Source organism: Leucopleurus acutus (assembly GCF_964270905.1).
Source record: "Leucopleurus acutus genome assembly, chromosome: 11".
Taxonomy (NCBI): domain Eukaryota; kingdom Metazoa; phylum Chordata; class Mammalia; order Artiodactyla; family Delphinidae; genus Leucopleurus; species Leucopleurus acutus.
This window is the reverse complement of record NC_139152.1, coordinates 17,066,281-17,087,432: the sequence shown is the minus strand read 5'-3', so window position 1 is coordinate 17,087,432 and position 21,152 is coordinate 17,066,281. Positions and strand designations below refer to the sequence as shown.

At 35.6% G+C, this 21,152-nt stretch overlaps 1 protein-coding gene across 1 annotated transcript in view; it reads right to left on the bottom strand.

Annotated features, from left to right (window-relative positions):
- The window catches only part of PDE3A (phosphodiesterase 3A), a gene marked incomplete at its 5' end in the record, with an annotated part of 299,622 nt that overhangs the window by 107,951 nt on the left and 170,519 nt on the right, over positions 1–21,152 (bottom strand). The window contains one exon of the mRNA XM_082849843.1: positions 10,512–10,562. Coding sequence (XP_082705969.1) covers positions 10,512–10,562 — 51 coding nt within the window. The remainder of the gene's footprint in view (positions 1–10,511; positions 10,563–21,152) is intronic.

Sequence of the window (21,152 nt, the reverse complement as noted above, 5' to 3'; positions counted from 1 at the left end):
GGTTTACTAGTTAAAGAGAAACACCATTTTCCCTTCTCTGAACAAAAACAAAGAAAATGTCTCTGCATCCTTTTGACACCATGGATGTTGTGGACATTTCCAAAATTATCCCTACCAGGACAAACTCTCTAAGACTGTACCTTGTAAAGTCTCTCAATGCAAATTAAAGACATAATACTAAACTCTAACTAGACCAAAGCAATTTCACAGAATGAAGGGGAGGGTAACTAAAGGGTAAAATTGAAAACATCCAGAGGAAGGTTTAATGGACAAGATGGGTGTGAAATACTCATCTTTGTTTTATTTCATATAATGTAGCAGAAAGTTCTGATTTAACAGAAACAAGCATAACGCAGTGCACATGTCATGTGAACGATGTCCAGTCTTCAAGATAAGAGGGTCATTCAATAAGTATTAAACAAGCAGGTCCTTTCGTGCCACTAACGTATGTGATGACAAGGCCAGTCCTAACACGTATAGGGCCCAGGCAAATATTTGGTGTGTGGCCCTGTCCACATAAACAAAATTCAAACAAATTTCACAACACAACAATAAAAACAAAAAACAAAAAACTTTCCTTGGAGGGGTGCCAAAAAATGAAATTATGATTGGAACAATTTCTAAACCAGTGGCAACAGTTAGTAGATTAATATATGGAAAAGTGAAAAAGGAGAAGGAAATGCAAATTAAAAAACACTCTCTTTGCAGAAAAAGTAACATGGGCAGCCAGCTTCATCTAGGGCATGAATTATCCTCGGTAACACATTAGGCATTTGGGTGACGTAATAATGAACTCCCAACCTGCTCACGTTAATCCCTTGGAATAAATTATGGGGAAATCTGGATGACAGTCTTTCTAAAATGTATTACATGGAGTTAACTTTAATACATTTATATAGCATTATTCCAGGTATGCCTGGAAGGCATTTAAATTACTCTCACACTCTCTTTTATCAAAAACAAATGATTTAACCTAGAAAGAATTGATCTGTTACCAAATTAGAGCACTAGGAGGCAAATGTTTACGTTCATGAACTTTAGTAGCTATTATTAACAGATCCATTCTCTTGAATACCCAAGTAGACAAGACACTGACTGATAATAACTTCCAATCGAAATTCATCCTCGAGACTTACTATAATCCTGCAAGAGCTAACTGATGTAGATAGATGCTGCTTATTCTAGAAGTTTTATAGTTTGGAGCTTCTAGCATGTGGTAGATAATTAAAGCCATGCTACTAAAGAGGACACAGATCATTTTTAATTTTTAAAATTATATTTTTTAAATGGTATTCGGGACTTCCCTGGCGGCACAGTGGTTAAGAATCCGCCTCCCAATGCAGGGACACGGGTTTGAGCACTGGTCTGGGAAGATCCCACATGCCGCGGAGCAGCTAAGCCTGTGCGCCACAACTACTGAGCCTGCGCTCTAGAGCCCACGAGCCACAACTACTGAGCCCATGTGCCACAACTACTGAAGCCTGCGCGCCTAGAGCCCATGCTCTGAAACAAGAGAAGCCACCGCAATGAGAAGCCCGTGCACCCCAACCAAGAGTAGCCCCCGCTCACTGCAACTAGAGAAAGCCCACGTGCAGCAACAAAGACCCAACACAGCCCAAAATAAATAAATAAATAAATATTTAAAAAAATAGATTTAAAAATTGTATTCAATTTATTTAAACTAAAGAAAAATAAAACAGTTCACCCATTTCTCACACTCTCCACCCCTTGCAGCCATCAGTCTGTTCTCTGTATCTATGAGCTTTTTATTTATTTTTTTTAGGTTCCACATATAAGAGAGATCCATATGGTATTTGTCTTTCTATGCCTTCCTTATTTCACTTAGTGTAATGCCTTCAAGGTCCATCTAAGTTGTCACAAATGGCGACATTTCATTCTTTTTTATGGCTGAATAATATTCCATTGTGTATATATACCACATCTTCTTTATCCATTCATCCACTGATGGACACTTAGGTTGCTACCATATCTTGGCTATTGAAAACAATGCTGCAATGAACATGGGGGTGCATATATCTTTTTCAGTTAGTGTTTTCATTTTCTTTGAATAAATACCCGGAAGTGGAAATTGCTGAATCATATGGTGGTTCTATTTTTAATTTATGGAAAATCATTGTCTTCCATAGTGGTTGTACTAATTTACATTCCCACCAACAGTGCACAAGGGTTTCCTTTTTCCACATCCTCACCAACACTTGATATTTGTTGTCTTTTTGATAAGTCATTCTAACAGGTACGACGAGATAACTCTTTGTGGTTTTGATTTGCATTTCCCTGATGATTAATGATGTTGAGCATCTTTTCATGTACCTGCTGGCCATCTGTCTGTCTTCTTTGGGAAAATGTCTATGCAGATCTTCTATCCATTTTTAAATCAAATTGTTTTTGTCTTGCTATTGAGTTGTATAAGCTCTATATATATTTTGGATGCTAGCCCCTTATTAGATATGTGATTTGCAAATATCTTCCCCTATTCATCAGGTTGCCTTTTTATTTTGTTTTTGGTTTCCTTTGCTGTGGAGAAGCTTTTTCGTTTGATATAGTTCTGCTTGTTTATTTTTGCTTTTGTTGCTTTTGCTTTTGGTGACAGATTAAAAAAAATAATCACCACAACCTGTGTCGAGAAGGTTACCACTTATCTTTTCCTCTAGAGTTTTATGGTTTCAGGTCTTACATTCAAGTCTTTAATCCACTTTGCGTTAATGTTTGTATATCGTGTAAGATAGTGGTCCAGTTTTATGTGTTTGCATGCTGTGGTCCAATTTTTCCCAACACCATTTACTGAGGAGACTGTCCTGTCCTCTTTGTATATTCCTGGCTCCTTTGTCATAAATATATGTGTGGGTTTATTTCTGGGCTCTCTACTCTGTTCCATTGATCTATATGTCTGTTTTTATGATAATACCATAGTGTTTTGATTACTTTATCTTTGTAATATAGTTTGAAATCAGGGAGTGTGATGTCTCAAGCTTTATTCTTCTTTCTCAAGATTGCTTGGCTATTTGGAATCTCATAGTTCCATACAAATTTTAGGAATGTTTGTTCTATCCTCTGAAAAATACCACTGGAATTTTGATAGGGATTGCACTGAATCTGTAGATTGCTTTTGGGTATTATGGACATTTTAACAATATTAATTCTTCCAATCCATGGGCACAGAATAGCTTTCTATTTCTTTGTGACCTCTTCAATTTCTTTCATTAATGTCTTGTTATTTTTAATATTCAGTTCTTTCTCCTCCTTGGTTAAATGTATTCTTAGGTATTTTATTCTTTTTGATGCAATTGTAAATGGGATTTTCTTTATTTCTTTTTCTGACACTTCATTATTAATGTAAAAAAACACAACAAATTTTTGTGTACTGATTTTATATTCTGCAAATTTAATGGATTTGTTTATTAGTTCTAACAGTTTTTTGATGGGGTCTTTAGGGCTTTCTATAACTGATATCATGTCATCTGCAAATAGTGATAGTTTTACTTCTTACTTTCCAATTTGGTTGCCTTTTTTTTTTTTTGCCTAATTGTTCTGGCTAGAACTTTCAGTACTATGTTGAATAAAAGTGGAGAGAGTGGGCATCCTTGCCATGTTCCTGTTCTTAGAGGAAAAGCTGACACAGTACAATGTCCACTGTGAGCTTGTCATATACGGCCTTTAGTATGTTAAGACACGTTCCCTCTTTACCCATATTGTTGAGAGTTTTCATCATAAATGGATGTTGAATTTTGTCAAGTTCTTGTCTGCATTTATTGAGGTGACCATAAGATTCCTATCCTTTATTTTGTTAATGTGGTGTGTCACATTGACTGATTTGCAGATTTGAACCATCCTTGCTTTTCTGGAATAAATCCCACTCGATCATGGTGTATGATCATTTTAATGTACTGTTGAATTCAGTTTACTAATATTCTGTTGAGGATTGTTGCACCTATGTTCATCAGGGATATTGACTTTTAACTTCCTTTTCTTGTAGTGTCCTTGTCTGGTTTTGGTATCAAGGTAATGGTGGCCTTATAAAATGAGTTCAGAAGTGTTCCCACCTTCTACATTTTTTGGAAGAGTCTGAGAAGGATTGGTGGTAATTAGTGCTAATATTTAGTAGAATTCACCAGTGAAACCTTCTGGTCCTGGTCTTTTCTTTGTTGGAAGGTTTTTAATTACATATTCAATCCCCTTACTTATTACTGATCTGTTCAGATTTTCTGTTTCTTCATGATTCAGTCTTGGTAGATTGTATGTTTCTAGGAATTTATCCACTTCTTCTAAGTTGCCCGATTTGTTGGCATATAATTATTGATAGTAGTCTCTTATGATCCTTTGTGTTTCTGTGGTATTGTTTGTAACATCTCCTGTTTCATTTCTGACTTTTATCAATTTGAGTCCTCTCTCGTTTTTTCTTGGTGAGCCTAGCTAAAGGTTTGTCAATTTTATCTTTTCAAAGAACCAGATCTTAGTTTCATTGATCTTTTCTATTGCTTTTTTAGTCTCTATTTCATTTATTTCTGTCTATTCTTTATCATCTTTTCCTTCTACTAACTTGGGTCTTCGTTTTTTCTTCTTTTCCTAGTTCTTTGAGATGTAAAGTTAGATTATTTGAGACTTTTCCTGTTTCTTGAGGTAGGCATTTATCTCTATACACTTCCCTCTTAGAACTGCTTTTGCTACATCCCATAAATTTTAACGTGTTATATTTTCAATTTCATTTCATTTTAAGCATACCAATAGACTAGTGCCATCTATTACCTTTTTTCCCACCAGAATACTCAGTTAATTTCTTTTATTGTAATACAATACTCTAATGACTTAGAAACATACAAACCAGAATTTCATTGTCTAAAAAAATACCTAACTTATTTGAAGACTAGATAGATCACACATAAGCTGTTTCTTGAATAAGTGGTCTTAAGTGTAATTGATAAAACTTGGCCGGTAGTATATATACATTAATATATATGTTAATATACACACACACACACACACACTAAATGACTACAGAATCTGCTAGTCTCTAGTGATAAATAGTTTAGTATATCAATAATATACTAAATACTAAAGAACTGGCTAGTCTCTAACTACTGATAAATATGGGCCTGCTGGTTCCTAGCACAGTAAAGTGTTAGGAAGTTTGCAAATTCACAAATTAATCTTTTCTCACAGACCATTAGCTAAGTGATAAGTAAATTATTGGCTCCTTCAATGCCCTTCTACCACTTTTAAGCTTTCAAAGGAGAGCAATTTTCTATTGTTTCTCTTAACTTCCCACTGAAAAACTTTTCTTCAAGAATTGAGAGGAAAGAAAAAGCAAAAAACATACTTGCCTCCTGAGAATTTTATCCCCTGACTTCGTTTGGTATTACTGGAAATGCTGCCAGAGAAAAGAGTTCTGCCTGCTGCTGCAAGTTTATTTATCATTTAGCATCTTCCAAAATTTGGATGATCTACTATTTGAGACCACATACTTTAAAAATAAAAAGAAGAAAATACCAGCCTGAAAGCTGTGAGCTGACAAATTATGTCATAGAATTATTGAGTAAAGAGTAAATAAATCAATTTTAATTAAATTCTTACTGAGTTTGAAGAGTTACATGCAATTAAGTGTTGGAATTTACTTGAAGTAAGATATGTATTTTTCTATGTAAGTATTTGATATGAAAGGTACACCTTATCATCTGTGATAATGCACATATAATTCTGGGAGATGACATCAAATTTGAGAAAATCTTTTATTTAGCAAGCATGTAGGAGGAAAGCCAGGAGAAGTTTAACTCTATCCTGGTAATGACGAATGCCCTCAATATGAGCTGATCATTTTTATCCTCTGAGTTAAGGCTGCCTTTAGGCAAAACTATATACTTCCTTCCTGAAGGCTAAAGTCATTTAGTTCAATTTTTGACTCCTCGAAGGCTAAAAACAGTTCCTGACATATACTGGTGTTTTTTGCATTAAAGTAAAATACGTTAAAATTTGTCTTGCAGGCTACCCACTCACATCTGTCATAGCCCACTGCTTTCTACCAGGTGTGTTCACACATCAAGTCAGTTCCATTTTTGGAAATCTAAAACAAATGTACTCCATATATTTTCTACCATTCAAGGCTTTCCACTATAATATCCCCAAGTTTATGTACCCTTTCTCTAGCAAGAAAACTGAAGTCATTAGGCTCAAAGTATTTCTTTCATTTTTGTGCTATCTGCCCCTATTTCTTCTCTCCTTTTCTGGTATAGATGTGCCTACTTTCTTTCCAAAACTTCTTCATTTGTGCTTTTTGGTGGATCTATCCAGTAGTTCATTTGAGAACATGGTCAGTTTTTCTGAACTAGGGTGAATGGCGGAACCTAGGGTGGGAACTGGTGGAGTGTGAGAAAAACACATAAACAGGTGTCAAAGGGACCAACCCAAAGGACCACACTGGGAGAAATTGCATTCCCTTCCCTGGATTACACTATTTTCTCAGTCCTTAAATAGGTCACTATTGAGAATTTTCAGTGTTTTCTTCTCTCTACTGATTCTCTTTCTTTGCCATTAATAGTTATTAAGACATACATCCTACCTTAGCATAAAAATAAATTTTCCTCACTTCTGTTGCCACCTATTTCTCTTTTGTTTTATTGAAGCATAGTTGATTTACAGTGTTGTGTTAATTTCTGCTGTACAGCAAAGTGATTCAGTTTTTTATATATATATATATACACACACACACACACACACACACACACACACACATTCTTTTTTATATTCTTTTCTATTATGGTTTATCATAGAATACTGAATATAGTTCCCTGAGCTACACAGTAGGAACCTGTTTGTCACCTCTTTCTTAATTCTACTTCTCTTTTAAAACAAAACTCCTCCACTATCTCACACTAATTCTCTTCTTAATTTCTGTATTCTGTTTTTCCACCTCTTCTTGACCAAAAGTGCATTCTCAGAGTTCACTAATGCCCTGCTCATCACTACATCCAAAAGCATTTCCTACTATTTTTGTTTTCTTGAAACTTTGGTTGTGGTCTCAGCCTTCTTCTGAGTGTAACTTGACAGTATACTCACTACTTCGGGTTCTGCATTACTTCTTCCTCTGGTCTCTAGTGAGCCCATGTACATGCTTTAACTCCCTCCCCAGGCTCCTCCCAGCCCTTACACTGAGTCTCCCTCAAGAATGAGCCTTTCTTCTGTTTTTCTCTTTTAATATCCTTCTTCTGGAATCCATTGCCTAATGTAGTTTGATTATCACAAGAATGATTGGCATTCCCTAACTGACATCTTCTGCTTTCATCTGGCTACAGAGCCCAGAACGGCACCTCAAGTATTTGTCTGAAATTCCCTTTTGGAATTGTCATCTTCACTTCTCTCTTAACACTTCTAACACTCAACATCTAAAACTCAACATCTTCCCTGTGAACTAGCCTGTGTTACTGGGACTCATTCTTCTTTTTTTTTCTTTTTTTCCAAAACAACTGATGTATATTTGACCTAAAATATCTTAATTTCAGGTGTAAAACATAGTGATCTGATATTTTTATAGATTATGCACTCTGCGAAGTTATTATAATATCACTGACTACATTCCCTTGGCTGTGCATTACATCCCTATGACTTATTATTTTTTATAACTGGTAGCTGGGATCTCTTAGTCCCCTTCACCTGTTTCTCCCATCTCTCTTCCACCCTCCCCTCTGCAGACCACTAATTTGTTTTCTCTATCTTTGAGTTTGTTTCTGTTTTGTTATATATGTTCATTTGTTTTGTATTTTAAATTCAACATATAAGTGAAAACATGCAGCATTTGTCTTTCTCTGGATTATAAATTCTTAACCCTCCTTACTTCCTCCTCGTACCTGATCAATAAAGAATGACATTCCCTGGATCATTCTTTCACAGTAGTTCCTGCAACAGTCCCTAGGCAGTAAGTGTTTATAAAGCAGTTATAAAGTAAATTCACAGAAATACAAACAACCCCACACTTTACCAGTTCAGACTTTTCCTCAAGCTTTTCCCTTTCCCTCTTTTCACTTCTGAAACCTTACTACCCAAACTTGAAGGCTCAGCTCAGATACCACCAAATTTCCCAGTTCTACTAGGCATAAATAAATACTCTGTCCCACCTAAACTCTTATCACACTTTGTTTATACACTTCATTTTACATCTACCACTCTGCCTTATATGCAAATTACCTACTCAAGTACTGCTCTATTTCCAACCATACCTTGTAAGCTCTTGCAACGCAGTAAACTTGTCACTTAGTTTTTCTTCAATGAGACCTACCACAGTGCTATCCACATAGTAAGTGCTTAAAAACCTGTCTTCAATTAAACTAAATTGAGATGGGATTTGAGTAAGGCCTTGTGGTAGTCGTAAAATATTTAGAGATCTGTGTTCAAATGCAGTCTGTCTGAAATTCCTTTCAAATGCCCGAAAGGCTTTAGACATATTGTCCAAGGAAATGGTAGCAAGATAAGAAGGGATCAATCATCTAAAACATAAATATACTGTCTTCCCCACCCCATTCCCCCCCCCCCCCCCCCCGCCCCACCACGCAGTGGAGAATCAGAATTAGATAAGAGGTGACTACTTTTGGGCTTAATTGACTTATCTGGAATTTCCAAAGAATAAAGTATTCTGTTGTAATTGTTATCGTTTTTATTTTTTGGTGTGTGTTTTTGCTTTTGACATTGACAATTTTTTTTTTATCTGAGTTGAGGGTCAAGGGTGAGACAAAGGTATATCCCATTTCGAATGCTTATTTTGCTAGTTGAGAGGTTCATGAAAAACCTTGATGCTGATAACGGTAGTTCATGCAAGAACTTTCTAGTGCCTTTGCTTTTCAGAATCATCTCAAGCTTCTAAATATAATCAAACTTTATTTATGAAAATATTTTTCATGTGTATGTGGAAATCTGAAGTTTTCTAGCTATGTGCAATAGCTGGAATTCTAAAAATTTTCATTCTGGGATTTTTTACGTTTAAAGTTAACATAAACGACGCTGGGCCTTTATGACATTATATTTCAATTTATAATGACAGAGTGACCAATCCAAACTTGAAGATAAATTATATCCAAATAGGTTATATGGCGAGTATATTATATATTTTTTCAACAAATTTTAAAAACTAACACTACGTTACTTTAAAAGGACACGCCCTCATCAAGTTGCTTGGTGTGTTCTGAGTCAAAATGTCTTTGGTGGCAATAATCAGAAACCACAGAGTTTCTTACTGGTGCTCATCTTTACTTCTGATTGGTCTAGAATTACAAAGCGTCCACCATGCATTAATTTCGTCATTTCATTGACAATCTTGCCGAAAATTCTGATTTAAAATAATAAATGTGTACAGAGGGAGAGTTGCCAGAGAAAATGGAGACAAGGAAGTGACAGTGAGGGAGAATGAGGCATAAATCCTTTTGGATAATCCTAATTTAATTAGACTGGTTTATATTATCTACTAATCAAATTGATAATGGACAAAAATAAAACCACAGCTATTAAACTCTCCCCTAAAAACAACTGACTGACTTGGTTGTATTTCCCTAGTGACCGAAATGAAACTGTTGTCCGCGCAATCTTAATGACAGCACAGGTCATGTCAGCTTGGTAAAACACTTGGGAGACGCTGACATTTCACAATGATCTTTCATATACAGTATCGTACAGCAAACTCTCTCTTAACCATATTTTTTAGTGGCAAATAAAACATGTGAGCAGCAAAGATTAAAATGTTCCACCCACTTAATTTTTTATTTAGCGCGTTTACAGTCAGGTAAGCACAGGCTGCTAAGAAATGATTTTTACATTTCTTCACAAAATACCCTAGGAGGAGAGGCATTTTCTTAGTGTAAAACCCAGCCTTTATTTTGTCAGACAAAGTAATTATGGAAGCAAAACAAATCCACATTGTCTAATTAGGTCATTAAAAAGCATAAATGCGTCATGGAAGTTTTTCTCCTTGCCTAAGACATAAAGTAAGACAATGAGAACAGTCTGGTAATATAGAAAGTTTTATAATTTGTTTCTTTTCCAAAATAATAGATCCTTTCATCTTTCTATTTCCCTAAGATGAAGACAGTTCATTTAGAGACAAAACTCTGTAATTAGTTCAGGGTTTACTCTCATTATATTTCAAAATATTTAACCAAAACCAGGAAGGTAGAGAAAAGAAGAAAATACATAGAAAAATTTTCAAAGGAAGGGAATAAAATCAAGAGAGTAGGTTGCTGATCAAACTGTATTCTGCAGAGACAAGATGAATATAAAATCTACATTCATATAAACACAACCAGTCTGGGATACCAGAAAGCTCTTCAGAGGAATATACTGGCATCTGCCTTTGGGATTTGAAACCTGACTTTAATTACAGCTAACTTAAATAAAAACAAATGGCATGATTCTTTTGTCTCTTCCTCTCTCTCATTATTATTTCATGAGTTTTAGAAAACTCATGGCTCAAAGTGTTAAGAAACAAAATGCAAAAAAGGAAAAGAAAAGAAACCTACCTGCGATCCCCTTGGCCCTCGTTTGTGGTCCCATTCTGAATGCCCCATGAGCTGTAAGATAATATAATAATGACAGTAAGTTAAATGATACCTATTTTTATTTATTTATTTTTTGCGGTACGCGGGTCTCTCACTGCCGTGGCCTCTCCCGTTGCGGAGCACAGGCTCCGGACGCGCAGGCTCAGCGGCCATGGCTCACGGGCCCAGCCGCTCCGCGGCATGTGGGATCTTCCCGGACCGGGGCACGAACCCGTGTCCCCTGCATCGGCAGGCAGACTCTCAGCCACTGTGCCACCAGGGAAGCCCAATGATACCTATTTTACATGGCAACTATTTCTACTCCTTATTTTAAAGAATAATGAGGCTTTTGAAAACTATGTTTTAATAGTAGGGTATTATATTGACCTCATGAGTAAATTAACATACCTGAAGTAACACACTTCTGGTTTGATAGCTAATAATAGTTCAACTACTAGTTGTTTTGAAGATATTTTAATATCACTGTGTGACAAAATGAGTCTGTAATGTACAGCTTTACGGTTGTCAGGAACATTCTAGATCAATGTTAAACCACGTTAAGCTTTATTTTCATACCATTAAGCTTCTAGTTTATTAAGAAAATATGCTACAGAAATCTACTAGTGTAGCTTACTCTACTGTCAAGAATGACAAGAACCAGAAGGCCAAAATATTTCAATCATTTTAAATTGTTTCGATAATATCACAAAAATATGAGAGTTCGAAGGAGCAAAATTATTTAATGTGAAATATGCCCCCAAAGTCACAAAATGTAAATTTTCATAAAAACAGAGACTACAAAACATTATCAAGTTATTCCCATAGTTGTAATAGTCCTGAGCTACTTTGCTTCAAAGAATAATATTTATTTTTTGAAAATAACATTTAACTTGAAGAGCATTAAGAAAATGCAAGATACCAACTGAGAGGAATAAAATTCCATTTCTCTGTCCAGTATACTCACTAGTCGTGTGTACCAATGGAAGAACTCCTTACCACTAAGAAGCTAGCATGCTAACAAGACATACTATGGAACATACTTCTATACATTAACTTTTCTGTACAACAACAGTGACTCTTCAGTAGCTATAACAAAAAACAAAGAAACTGATCACAAGAGCAACAAAAAGGTAATATACTTTTGAACATTATCAAGAAATGTTTGATAACCATACACAGGAAATGGTAAAACCTTACTGATAAACATACAATGCTCCTGGTTAAGACGAGTGAATTCAATAAAATTATTGTGTTCATTTTTACCCAAATAAATTTACAGGTTTAACTCAATTTCAATCAAAAGCTGTTTGCATTTTTTCTAAGAAAAAAATTGAAAAACACAAGCACCTAAATTTTATCTGAGAGAATGAACTTCTAAGAATCAAAATATTAGAAGAGATGAAAATGCCCTAGTGGTTATTGAAGTGTATTATAAAATTTAACTCAAATTATAGGATAATGATTTAAGACTCAAAATACAAATAAATGAAATGTGGTGGACAGTTCTGAAACAAATTCAAGTACATGTAGTAACAAAAGGTACAAAATAAAATATAAAAATCAATGGGTATTTGATGAATTATTCAACAAATGAAAAAAGAAAAACTTGGAGCTGAACCTTACAATATACATAACTTCTATATAGATAAAAAGAGTTAAATTTTTAAAAGATCAAACTATAAATATAAAATAGAATAAAATCAAGACAAATACTTAAACTACTTTGGAATATATAAAGATTTTCCAAATTAAAAAAAAACACAGATGAATTTATCAGGCTACATGAAATCTTCAAATGTCTGCACAAATGTCAAATTGGCAAAATATCTGCAGTAAATGGTAGGTAATATCTTCAGGACACTAAGAACTCTACAAACTTGCAATAAACACAACTCTAATAGATAACTGGAAGAAAGGATAAGGACAATTTACACAATAAATATCAAGTCAAGAGGTTTATGGGAAACAACTGACTTTGCTGGAAGTGAAAGAAATTCAGTATAGACAGTAACAAAAAGCTACTGTTGCCTATTTTTTAGCAAATTGATAATGTAGAATATTAGGTTAGGATTTAGGGAGATAAGTATACACATATATTGCTAGCATATAGCAAATATATATATTGAGATATATATATACATACAACACTTATAAATATAGACATGTACCATGTATGTCGACTTTAATACATGTTACATACTACTAAAAATTCATACACTTTGACCAGTAAATAAAATCGTAAGAATCTAGTAGTTATAATGTGCTAATCACTGTGTTAACCAACAAAAGGGTAACTATTCAATAAATTATAGTATAGAAAAGAATATAATATAGCAATTAGAAATTGTATCCACCTAGAGGGGTGGGAGAGGGAGGGTGGGAGGGAGATGCAAGAGGGAGGGGATATGGGGATATATGTATACGTATAGCTGATTCACTGTGTTATACAGCAGAAACTAACACACCATTGTAAAGCAATTATACTCCAATAAAGATGTTAAAAAAAAAAAGTTGACCTTCAGAGACTTTTAAAAAATTACATGAGAAATGCTCATGGTATAATGAGTGAGAAATACAACTACGTCATTTTAAATTACTCGTTTTTAATAAGACAGTCGATTATTGCAAGCCTTAGAAGTATTACAATGATTTAATTATTTGGCTAGCACGCAATTTTGGGTAAATTAGCCCAGATAATCATCACATAAAATTGAATGCTTAGTAGATATTTCTTTAATTTTTTAAATTTGTAGATTTATTGGCAATACCTCTGCTAGTAAATATTCATTAATACTAATTTAAAGTTAATTATAGTAAGATTAAATACTAATCAACCAATGAAATAGTCTGATTCAGAAACATAAATTAAGGATATTTAAGTAATTATTCACTAGAACTATCAAAACAATTCTTGACAATTTCAACCATTGTCCTATCGAGACTTTGGGAATATCTTTCATTAATAACAGGGAGGTGAGATGCTTGCGTTGGCAACTCTAAAGAGATAATAAACTTGAGTACTAGACTGATAAATAAAAATGATTTTTAAGCAGAAGGCTTACCTTCTCTCTCTCACTATTTTATCTAAATGTTCTCAAGAAAATAGGTTATAAAAGGCTGTTATGACTATTACCCTCTTGCTAGTGAATTTAAACGAACAGGGTAACTTGGTAAATTCTACCACGCATGAGTATCACAATTAAAAGAGGTAAATACATCAGAAACACGAATTGTCATCCACCTATATGAATTTAAGGGGGAATATCTGATGATGACAGATACTAAGTCAAGAATATAACATTTCTCCAAGATCAGAACTAAGGTAAGAAAACCACGGGATTCACTGCCCTCTGCCATTAACTATCTTAAAGACAATTTTTAGTCAAAGAAAAAAAATCATCCAAAATGCAGACTCATTTGGGTCATCACTTACTACAGAAGAGAATTTACAAACCAGAACTTATAAACCTCCAAAAGTTTCACTCTCCAACCTTTTATTTATTTATTTTTTTATTTTGCGGTACGCGGGCCTCTCACTGTTGTGGCCTCTCCCGTTGCGGAGCACAGGCTCCGGACGCGCAGGCTCAGCGGCCATGGCTCACGGGCCCAGCCGCTCCGCGGCATGCGGGATCTTCCCAGACCGGGGCACGAACCCGCGTCCCCTGCATCGGCAGGCGGACTCTCAACCACTGCGCCACCAGGGAAGCCCTCTCCAACCTTTTATTTTAAACTTTAAAATAGTAAATTTGCCAAATGTGTTACGTATCAGAGAGAGTTATTTTCCTTGCAGTATACAATAGAGTAATGAGAGAGATTTAGGCTAAGGGGATTCTATTCCACTGTACCATTATATATTTATATTATCTATTTAATACCATTATTATAATATATTTGAAAGTCTGAGTTGACAAAGCATGTGGTAATATTTCAAAATGTATTTTAAAATGATACTGCTGCTACTTTTTTCTAGGTAATAAAAAGTTACATAAATCTACATGCTCTGTGAAATATCCAAAATCTAAAAAAACTCTGAAATGAATAAGATACTGGAATGTTCTCTATTCAATAAGAAGAAAGGCAAAGGAAATCAACAAAGATTGTATTCCCTTTGGACTTGAGGAAATCACACAAGGGCTTTATCATTAAAAAAGTATCTATTGATACTTTTCATTTAAAAAATCTGAGCCAAAATTTAACATTACTTCAGTGTTGACTTATACAGGGTTTGTTACAGTGTTTTCTCGCATTTGTTTTTTAAATGCAGAGAAAGGCAGAGAGGACTGGATAGGGTGTCAGGACTCTACTTCTTCCCATGATTATTGCATACCTGGCACAGAAAGGGGAGTGAGTATCAGCTTCATATTAGTACATGACAGCATTTGAATTTTTACCCTATCTACAGACACAGAATTTATTTTACTGTCATAAGAGCACTGTCCTCAGATCACGGATCCAGGACTAAAATAAGCATCATGTTTTCAGTAGCCTTTTAAAAAAACTATCCATAGTATGATAAACTGCCTGACTTATTTAATAGTACAGATTATTTAAGTTAAAATGAAGCATTTGGCTGCTGGTAACTATTCCTATTAAAGCAGAACCATAGAGCTAAATGTTTTAGAAGTACAGAGACACCTCCCTAGCCCTACTCTCTTAACTAACGATTAGGACAAATGAAAAAAATTGGTCAGTTATAATAAATAGTAAAGAGGAGAGCTTGCATAATAAGTCAATGAATTACAGAATTAAGTGCAAACTGATGTTGATGTTCTATCAGTGAGAAAGTTGAAACATCCTTTGAGTCCACAGGTAGGATTAGTGTTAAGTTGCAGATGTCCATTGACATGTCGTGGGATTAGATAAAAGACAGAAATGGGTCATGGACAGCGAACAGAAGTAGAATTTGTGGAATCATTTTTTTCTTTTTGCAGTTGAAGTCACTTGAATGGACTACACTTTCAAGATACGTGAAGAGCAGCATGATACCTAGGCCATTCTGGGAAGAGAGACAAAAAGTTTATTAACCTGATATGATACTCTTTTTGGAGGAGGAATGCTTCTGATTTTATGATCAATTGAAATGTAAAACAGAAAAAGAGAAACTGAAACTAAAAATGAATAATAAATAGGAAATTCAAATACATTCTGGTTGATAAAGAGTACATGGCTTAATTCAGGAAGAAAAAAGTGTTTGTCTCTCACCTTCTATAAAAAATACCTTCTTGGTTATTTAACTATGATTACTCCTATGGGTAATAACACTTTAATAAACATCTCACCAGAAGGTCTGAGGATATATAGGTCACCAAAGTTATGCCTACACACGGCAAAGAGAAGGAATTCTCCGTAAAACTGTCTATCTTTCCTTCTTTCTCAGCTCCCATTAATCAGGATGGGCAAAATGAAGATGCTTAAATTTATTCCTAGGAAATAAAATATACTTCCTTTCAGAGAAACACAATTTGCTATGTAAAGCATTTTGAAAATCCTAACTTCCCTGACACTAAGTCATTTTCATCCTTATGGAATAAATTCTTCTCTCTTTTATTTTTAATAATAAATTTCTACATCACAGCCTTCAGCTAACAGTATGTTACACAGTACTTAGTTCCAAAGAAAACAAAACTTCTGCCAAACACCGAATTTAAAAAGTTCACAGGAGAAACAAAGGAGAAGTTAGCATGGAAACAAAATGGTTCTGTCCAAGCAGAGATATTTTTAATACTAGCATGAGAAATGCAGAGAGTTGAAAGTGTGTTTCTGTAGGTAAAATAGTTCCTTTTCTTGTTTATATTTTTCCCTGTGCTATGTTCTATTATTTTTTGTTTGTTAATACAAACATGAATACCTTTTTAGGGACTTTTTTGGGGGAAAAAAAAAAAAAAACCTCACCAGACCTACTACTGAAGGGATGTAAGCTGCAGGAAACCACAACTAGATGCAAAATTAAAAAAAAAAAAAAACTTTGCATGTATTTAAAGAGGCGAGCGGTTTTAGATATGAAAAAATGTAATGATGGAGAGTAACAGTCACACTGTTATCCCAAAGTTATTCTCAAGTAAACTATTCTTCTACTTCATTTGTTGAAAACCTACAGAATGGGAGAAAATATCTGCAAACAATACAACTGACAAGGGATTCATCTCTAAAATATACAAACAGATCATACAGCTCAATATCGAGAAAACAACCTAATCAAAAAATGGGCAGAAGATCTAAATAGACATTTCTCCAAAGAAGACATACAGATGGCCAACAGGCACATGAAAAGATGCTCAACGTCCCTAATCATTAGAGAAATGAAAATTAAAACTACAATGAGGTATCACCTCACACCGGTCAGAATGGCCACCATCAAAAAGTCTACAAATAATAAATGCTTGAGAGGATGTGGAGAAAAGGGCACCTTCCTACACTGTTGGTAGGAATTTAAATTGGTGCAGCCACTGTGGAGAACAGTATGGAGGTTCCTTAAAAAACTAAAATAGAGGGCTTCCCTGGTGGCGCAGTGGTTGAGAGTACACCTGCTGATACAGGGGACACGGGTTCGTGCCCCGGTCCGGGAAGATCCCACATGCCGCTGGGCCCGTGAGCCATGGCCACTGAGCCTGCGCTCCGCAACGGGAGAGGCCACAATAGTGAGAGGCCCGCGTACCCCAAAAAAACCCACAAAAAACAAAAAAAAAAAAACTAAAATAGAGCTATCATATGACCCAGCAATCCTAGTCCTGGGATATAAGACCCAGCAATCCTAGTCCTGGGCATATATCCAGATAAAACCATAATGTAAAAAGATACATGCACCTCAGTGTTCACTGCAGCACTATTTACAATAGCCAAGACATGGAAGCAACCTAAATGTCCATGACAGATGAATGGATAAAGAAGATGTGGTGTATATATACAGTAGAATACTATTCAGCCATTAAAAAGAATGAAATAATGCTCTTTCCAGCGACATGGATGAGATTATCATACTAGGTGAAGTAAGTCAGACAGAGAAAGACAAATATATTACATCACTTATTTGTGGAACCTAAAAAAATGATACAAATGAACTTATTTACAAAACAGAAATAGACTCACAGATATAGAAAACAAACTTATGGTTACCAAAGGGAAAAGTGGGGGGAGGGATGAATTAGGAGTCAGGGGTTAACAGACACACACTACTGTATAGAAAATAGATAAACAACAAGTACCTACTGTATAGCACAGGGAACTACACTCAATACTTTGTAATAACCTATACAGGAAAAGAATCTGAAAAAGAAAAAATATATATACTCATATATATATATATGAATATATATATGAATCACTTTGCTGTACACCTGAAACTAATAGATTTTAAATCAACTATACCTCAATAAAAAATAAATTACAAAAAGAAAATTACTATAGTTTTGAAAACATAAAAATAATATATATACACTAAAATTTATATATTATATATATATGAATATATACTCTGTATAGTACATACATGGAAGTATAACATAAAACCCTCTTTTTATGTAATCATTTATTCATTAAGCAAATATTTACTGTGTGCCTATTATATGCAAGGAACTCTTCCAGACATAACCTATATACTAGTGAACAGACCAAGATGCATCTCTCTTCTCCTGGCTCTTAAAATTCTAATGAAAGGAGGTAGAACATACACAAATAAACATAGACCAGATGATGATAAAGCTATAAAGATGCCTAGAGTAGCGTAAAGGACAGAGAATGAGAGGCAAATGGTGAGTCGGGGCTGGGAACAGAGCTAATTTTATTTAAGTAGATCAGGGAAGTCCTTTCTGAAAAAGTGACATTTATCAGAGACCTGTATAAAGTGGGAGAGGCAGACACACAGGTATCCGGGGGATGGGCACGCGAGACAGAAGATACAGAGGTGCAAAGGCCCTGAGATGGGAGTACAAGTGGTACAACTGAGGAGCAGCAGAGCATCCTTCACCTAAAATTTTAAAACAGTTGGATCTTTTAAATCTATATTTGGTATTTACTCCCTTTCCTCTGGTATGAAATTGTCCAGAAAAGTTAGTCATTAACTCCATTAATTAAAAATAACAAAGTAGGGCTTCCCTGGTGGCGCAGTGGTTGAGAGTCCGCCTGCCGATGCAGGGGACATGGGTTCGTGCCCCGGTCCGGGAAGATCCCACATGCCGGGGAGCGCCTGGGCCCATGTGAGCACGCGTACCGCAGGAAAAAACAAAAAGAAAGAAAAACAAAGTATACTCTCTAGAGAAATACTCGTGGAGCAGGGATTCTCCCTTCCCGGATCTCTTACTCAGTCTTATTCAACACAACAAGAATTTATGAAGCATATACGATATGCCACAAAGGCACCCTTGTATTAGTCACAGTACAATTTTGTTGTCTCTTTACGCATCGGTTTTGTTTTTCAAGAGTCATAAAATGCATAAGGGCAGGGGCTGCCTTTTAATTGTAGTTACTATGAGAAGCCTGGGACTTTCAAATTCATAAGGAAATTAAAGCTCTTCTTTAACCTTGGCATACTCTTTTCATAATCTCCTTAGTACTTATGTTTTCGCTCTCTAGGATTCTATGTAGGAAGATGGGCCTGGGCTGCCCGCTCCCCTGCCTGCAGGGCCCACTAGACAGGAGTCCCCTGGCCTGGGACGATCTGTGATGGACAGTGTAGACCAGTGCAGCTCCCATCTAGTCCTTTTAGGGGAACTGCTCTTAAGCCTTGACGTTTCTTTCCTTCGCCTCTTGTTATCAATGGGGGTCAAGGCTATATTGGGCTCTGCCGAAAAGGGAACTGAAAATCTGTAAATTTAATTATAAAGGAGGGTAGATCTTTTCCAATACCATCTCTACTGGGCCTTTTGAGGCCCCAACCCCAGCGAAGAACCCTGGAGGGCTGGGTGACAACGTGGGGAGCCTCAGGGATTTTCTTAACTACTTTGGCCTATGGTCCAAATCAAACACAGACTTCCTGGGAGACTCCATCAGCAGCCTCAGTTCTCACCCAGAGCCTAGCTTCACTACCACCACTTCATCACATCCCCCCACATGCTAAATCCATTCCACTCTACAAGGCATTATCAAGCGATGGGGACATTATTGAAGAGCTAAGGGGAGACCGGACATGATGACACCACACAGAATACTGCAAAAAGCCACTCAGATATCCATCAGGTATCTCAGAGGGTGTCACAAAGCATTTTTGTTTATTTTTTTATAGCTGTTACTACCTCTTGCCCTTTACTCCTGGTGGGGGGCGGGGGGGGGCGGGAGGCATGGGGAGGGAGATGAGTCTCTTTCAGCTTAAAGGTCTCAACCTTTCATGCCTCAAGGATCCTCCCCCAGAGCTCGTTTTTTTTTTTTTTTTTTTTTTTTTATCATTCCCCGCTTTCTCCTATTCTCCCCATCTTGAATCTTCGACAAATTAGCACGAGAAAAAGGATTCTTTAGAACTGACCCTCCTTAGAAAGCACTGAGAGACTGAAAACAGTAAAGCACTACATAGGACTGAAATCAAGGGGTTTTTTTTCCTTTCACAGTTGGTGATAACTACCTAAATTCCATTCACTTGGCAGAGAATAAATCCCTGATCCTAACTCAGCGTTCCAACCCAGCAGCCAGTATAAATTTCATAAACACAGGGGAATGAGAAAACTTCAAATAGAAAGAAATTCAAATATTCTGGAGTTCGAAATCCCAGTCTCTCTGCTGTTAAGTCCTGTATCTTTTTCTGATTAATGACGATAATGACGTTCCCACACTTTGGTTTAGAATGTTTTCATAATTCTATTTCTGTCCCTGTCAGCACAATAACAATCACTACCCTAAACCTATATGCAGCTATTGAGCTACAAAGCTTCCATTATTTTTACTTAACAGATCTTGACTATCTTGATTACATGGAATTTTTGTACTTTTTATTGCTAATTTGTATTTTGGGTACTATGCTACTAATAATGCAATCACAACAGTATTGTGCTTAAGCAGTGTTCCCCTATGAGATATTTTATAAAGAAATGACAATACAGTAAAACAAGCTTGTGAAATTCTGCATAATATAATTAGTACTTGGATACTCCCAATTCTTATTAGGGTTATTAAAGTCTGGTGAAGTATTAAACAAAGGAACTCCATTTAACTAATATTTTCAACACATTTGAACAGAACACTTTTGTTTCGAAAGAGATTAACAGCTTTCCACGGAACACATTCTGAGGATTTTTTTTTTTTTTACAGTTTTCTAAATGTTTTTCTTATACATTTATGTTTTCATTATCAAAGAATAGAGGCATATCATTCTTACTTTATAAATATGGAAATGAGTAAAGAGAAGTGAACTTGAAACATAGCCACTAGCCCACTGGATGGATTAAAATTCAGTTCTGCTGACTACAAATCATATACTTTTTCTACTGTACAACCTTTAACAATACATAATTATTGAGTTCAAACCAAGTATCAGGTCTTGGTCAACTAAGTATATTGGTAAGGAAAATGAAAAAGACAAGGGATTTGATTTGTCTTCACGGAACTCATGGTGGTAGTTAATGTGATAGACTTATTTCTCCAAAATCCCTTTTCCACTCCTAGTCTCCACCTCCTTTAAAAATTGCGGAATATGAGAAA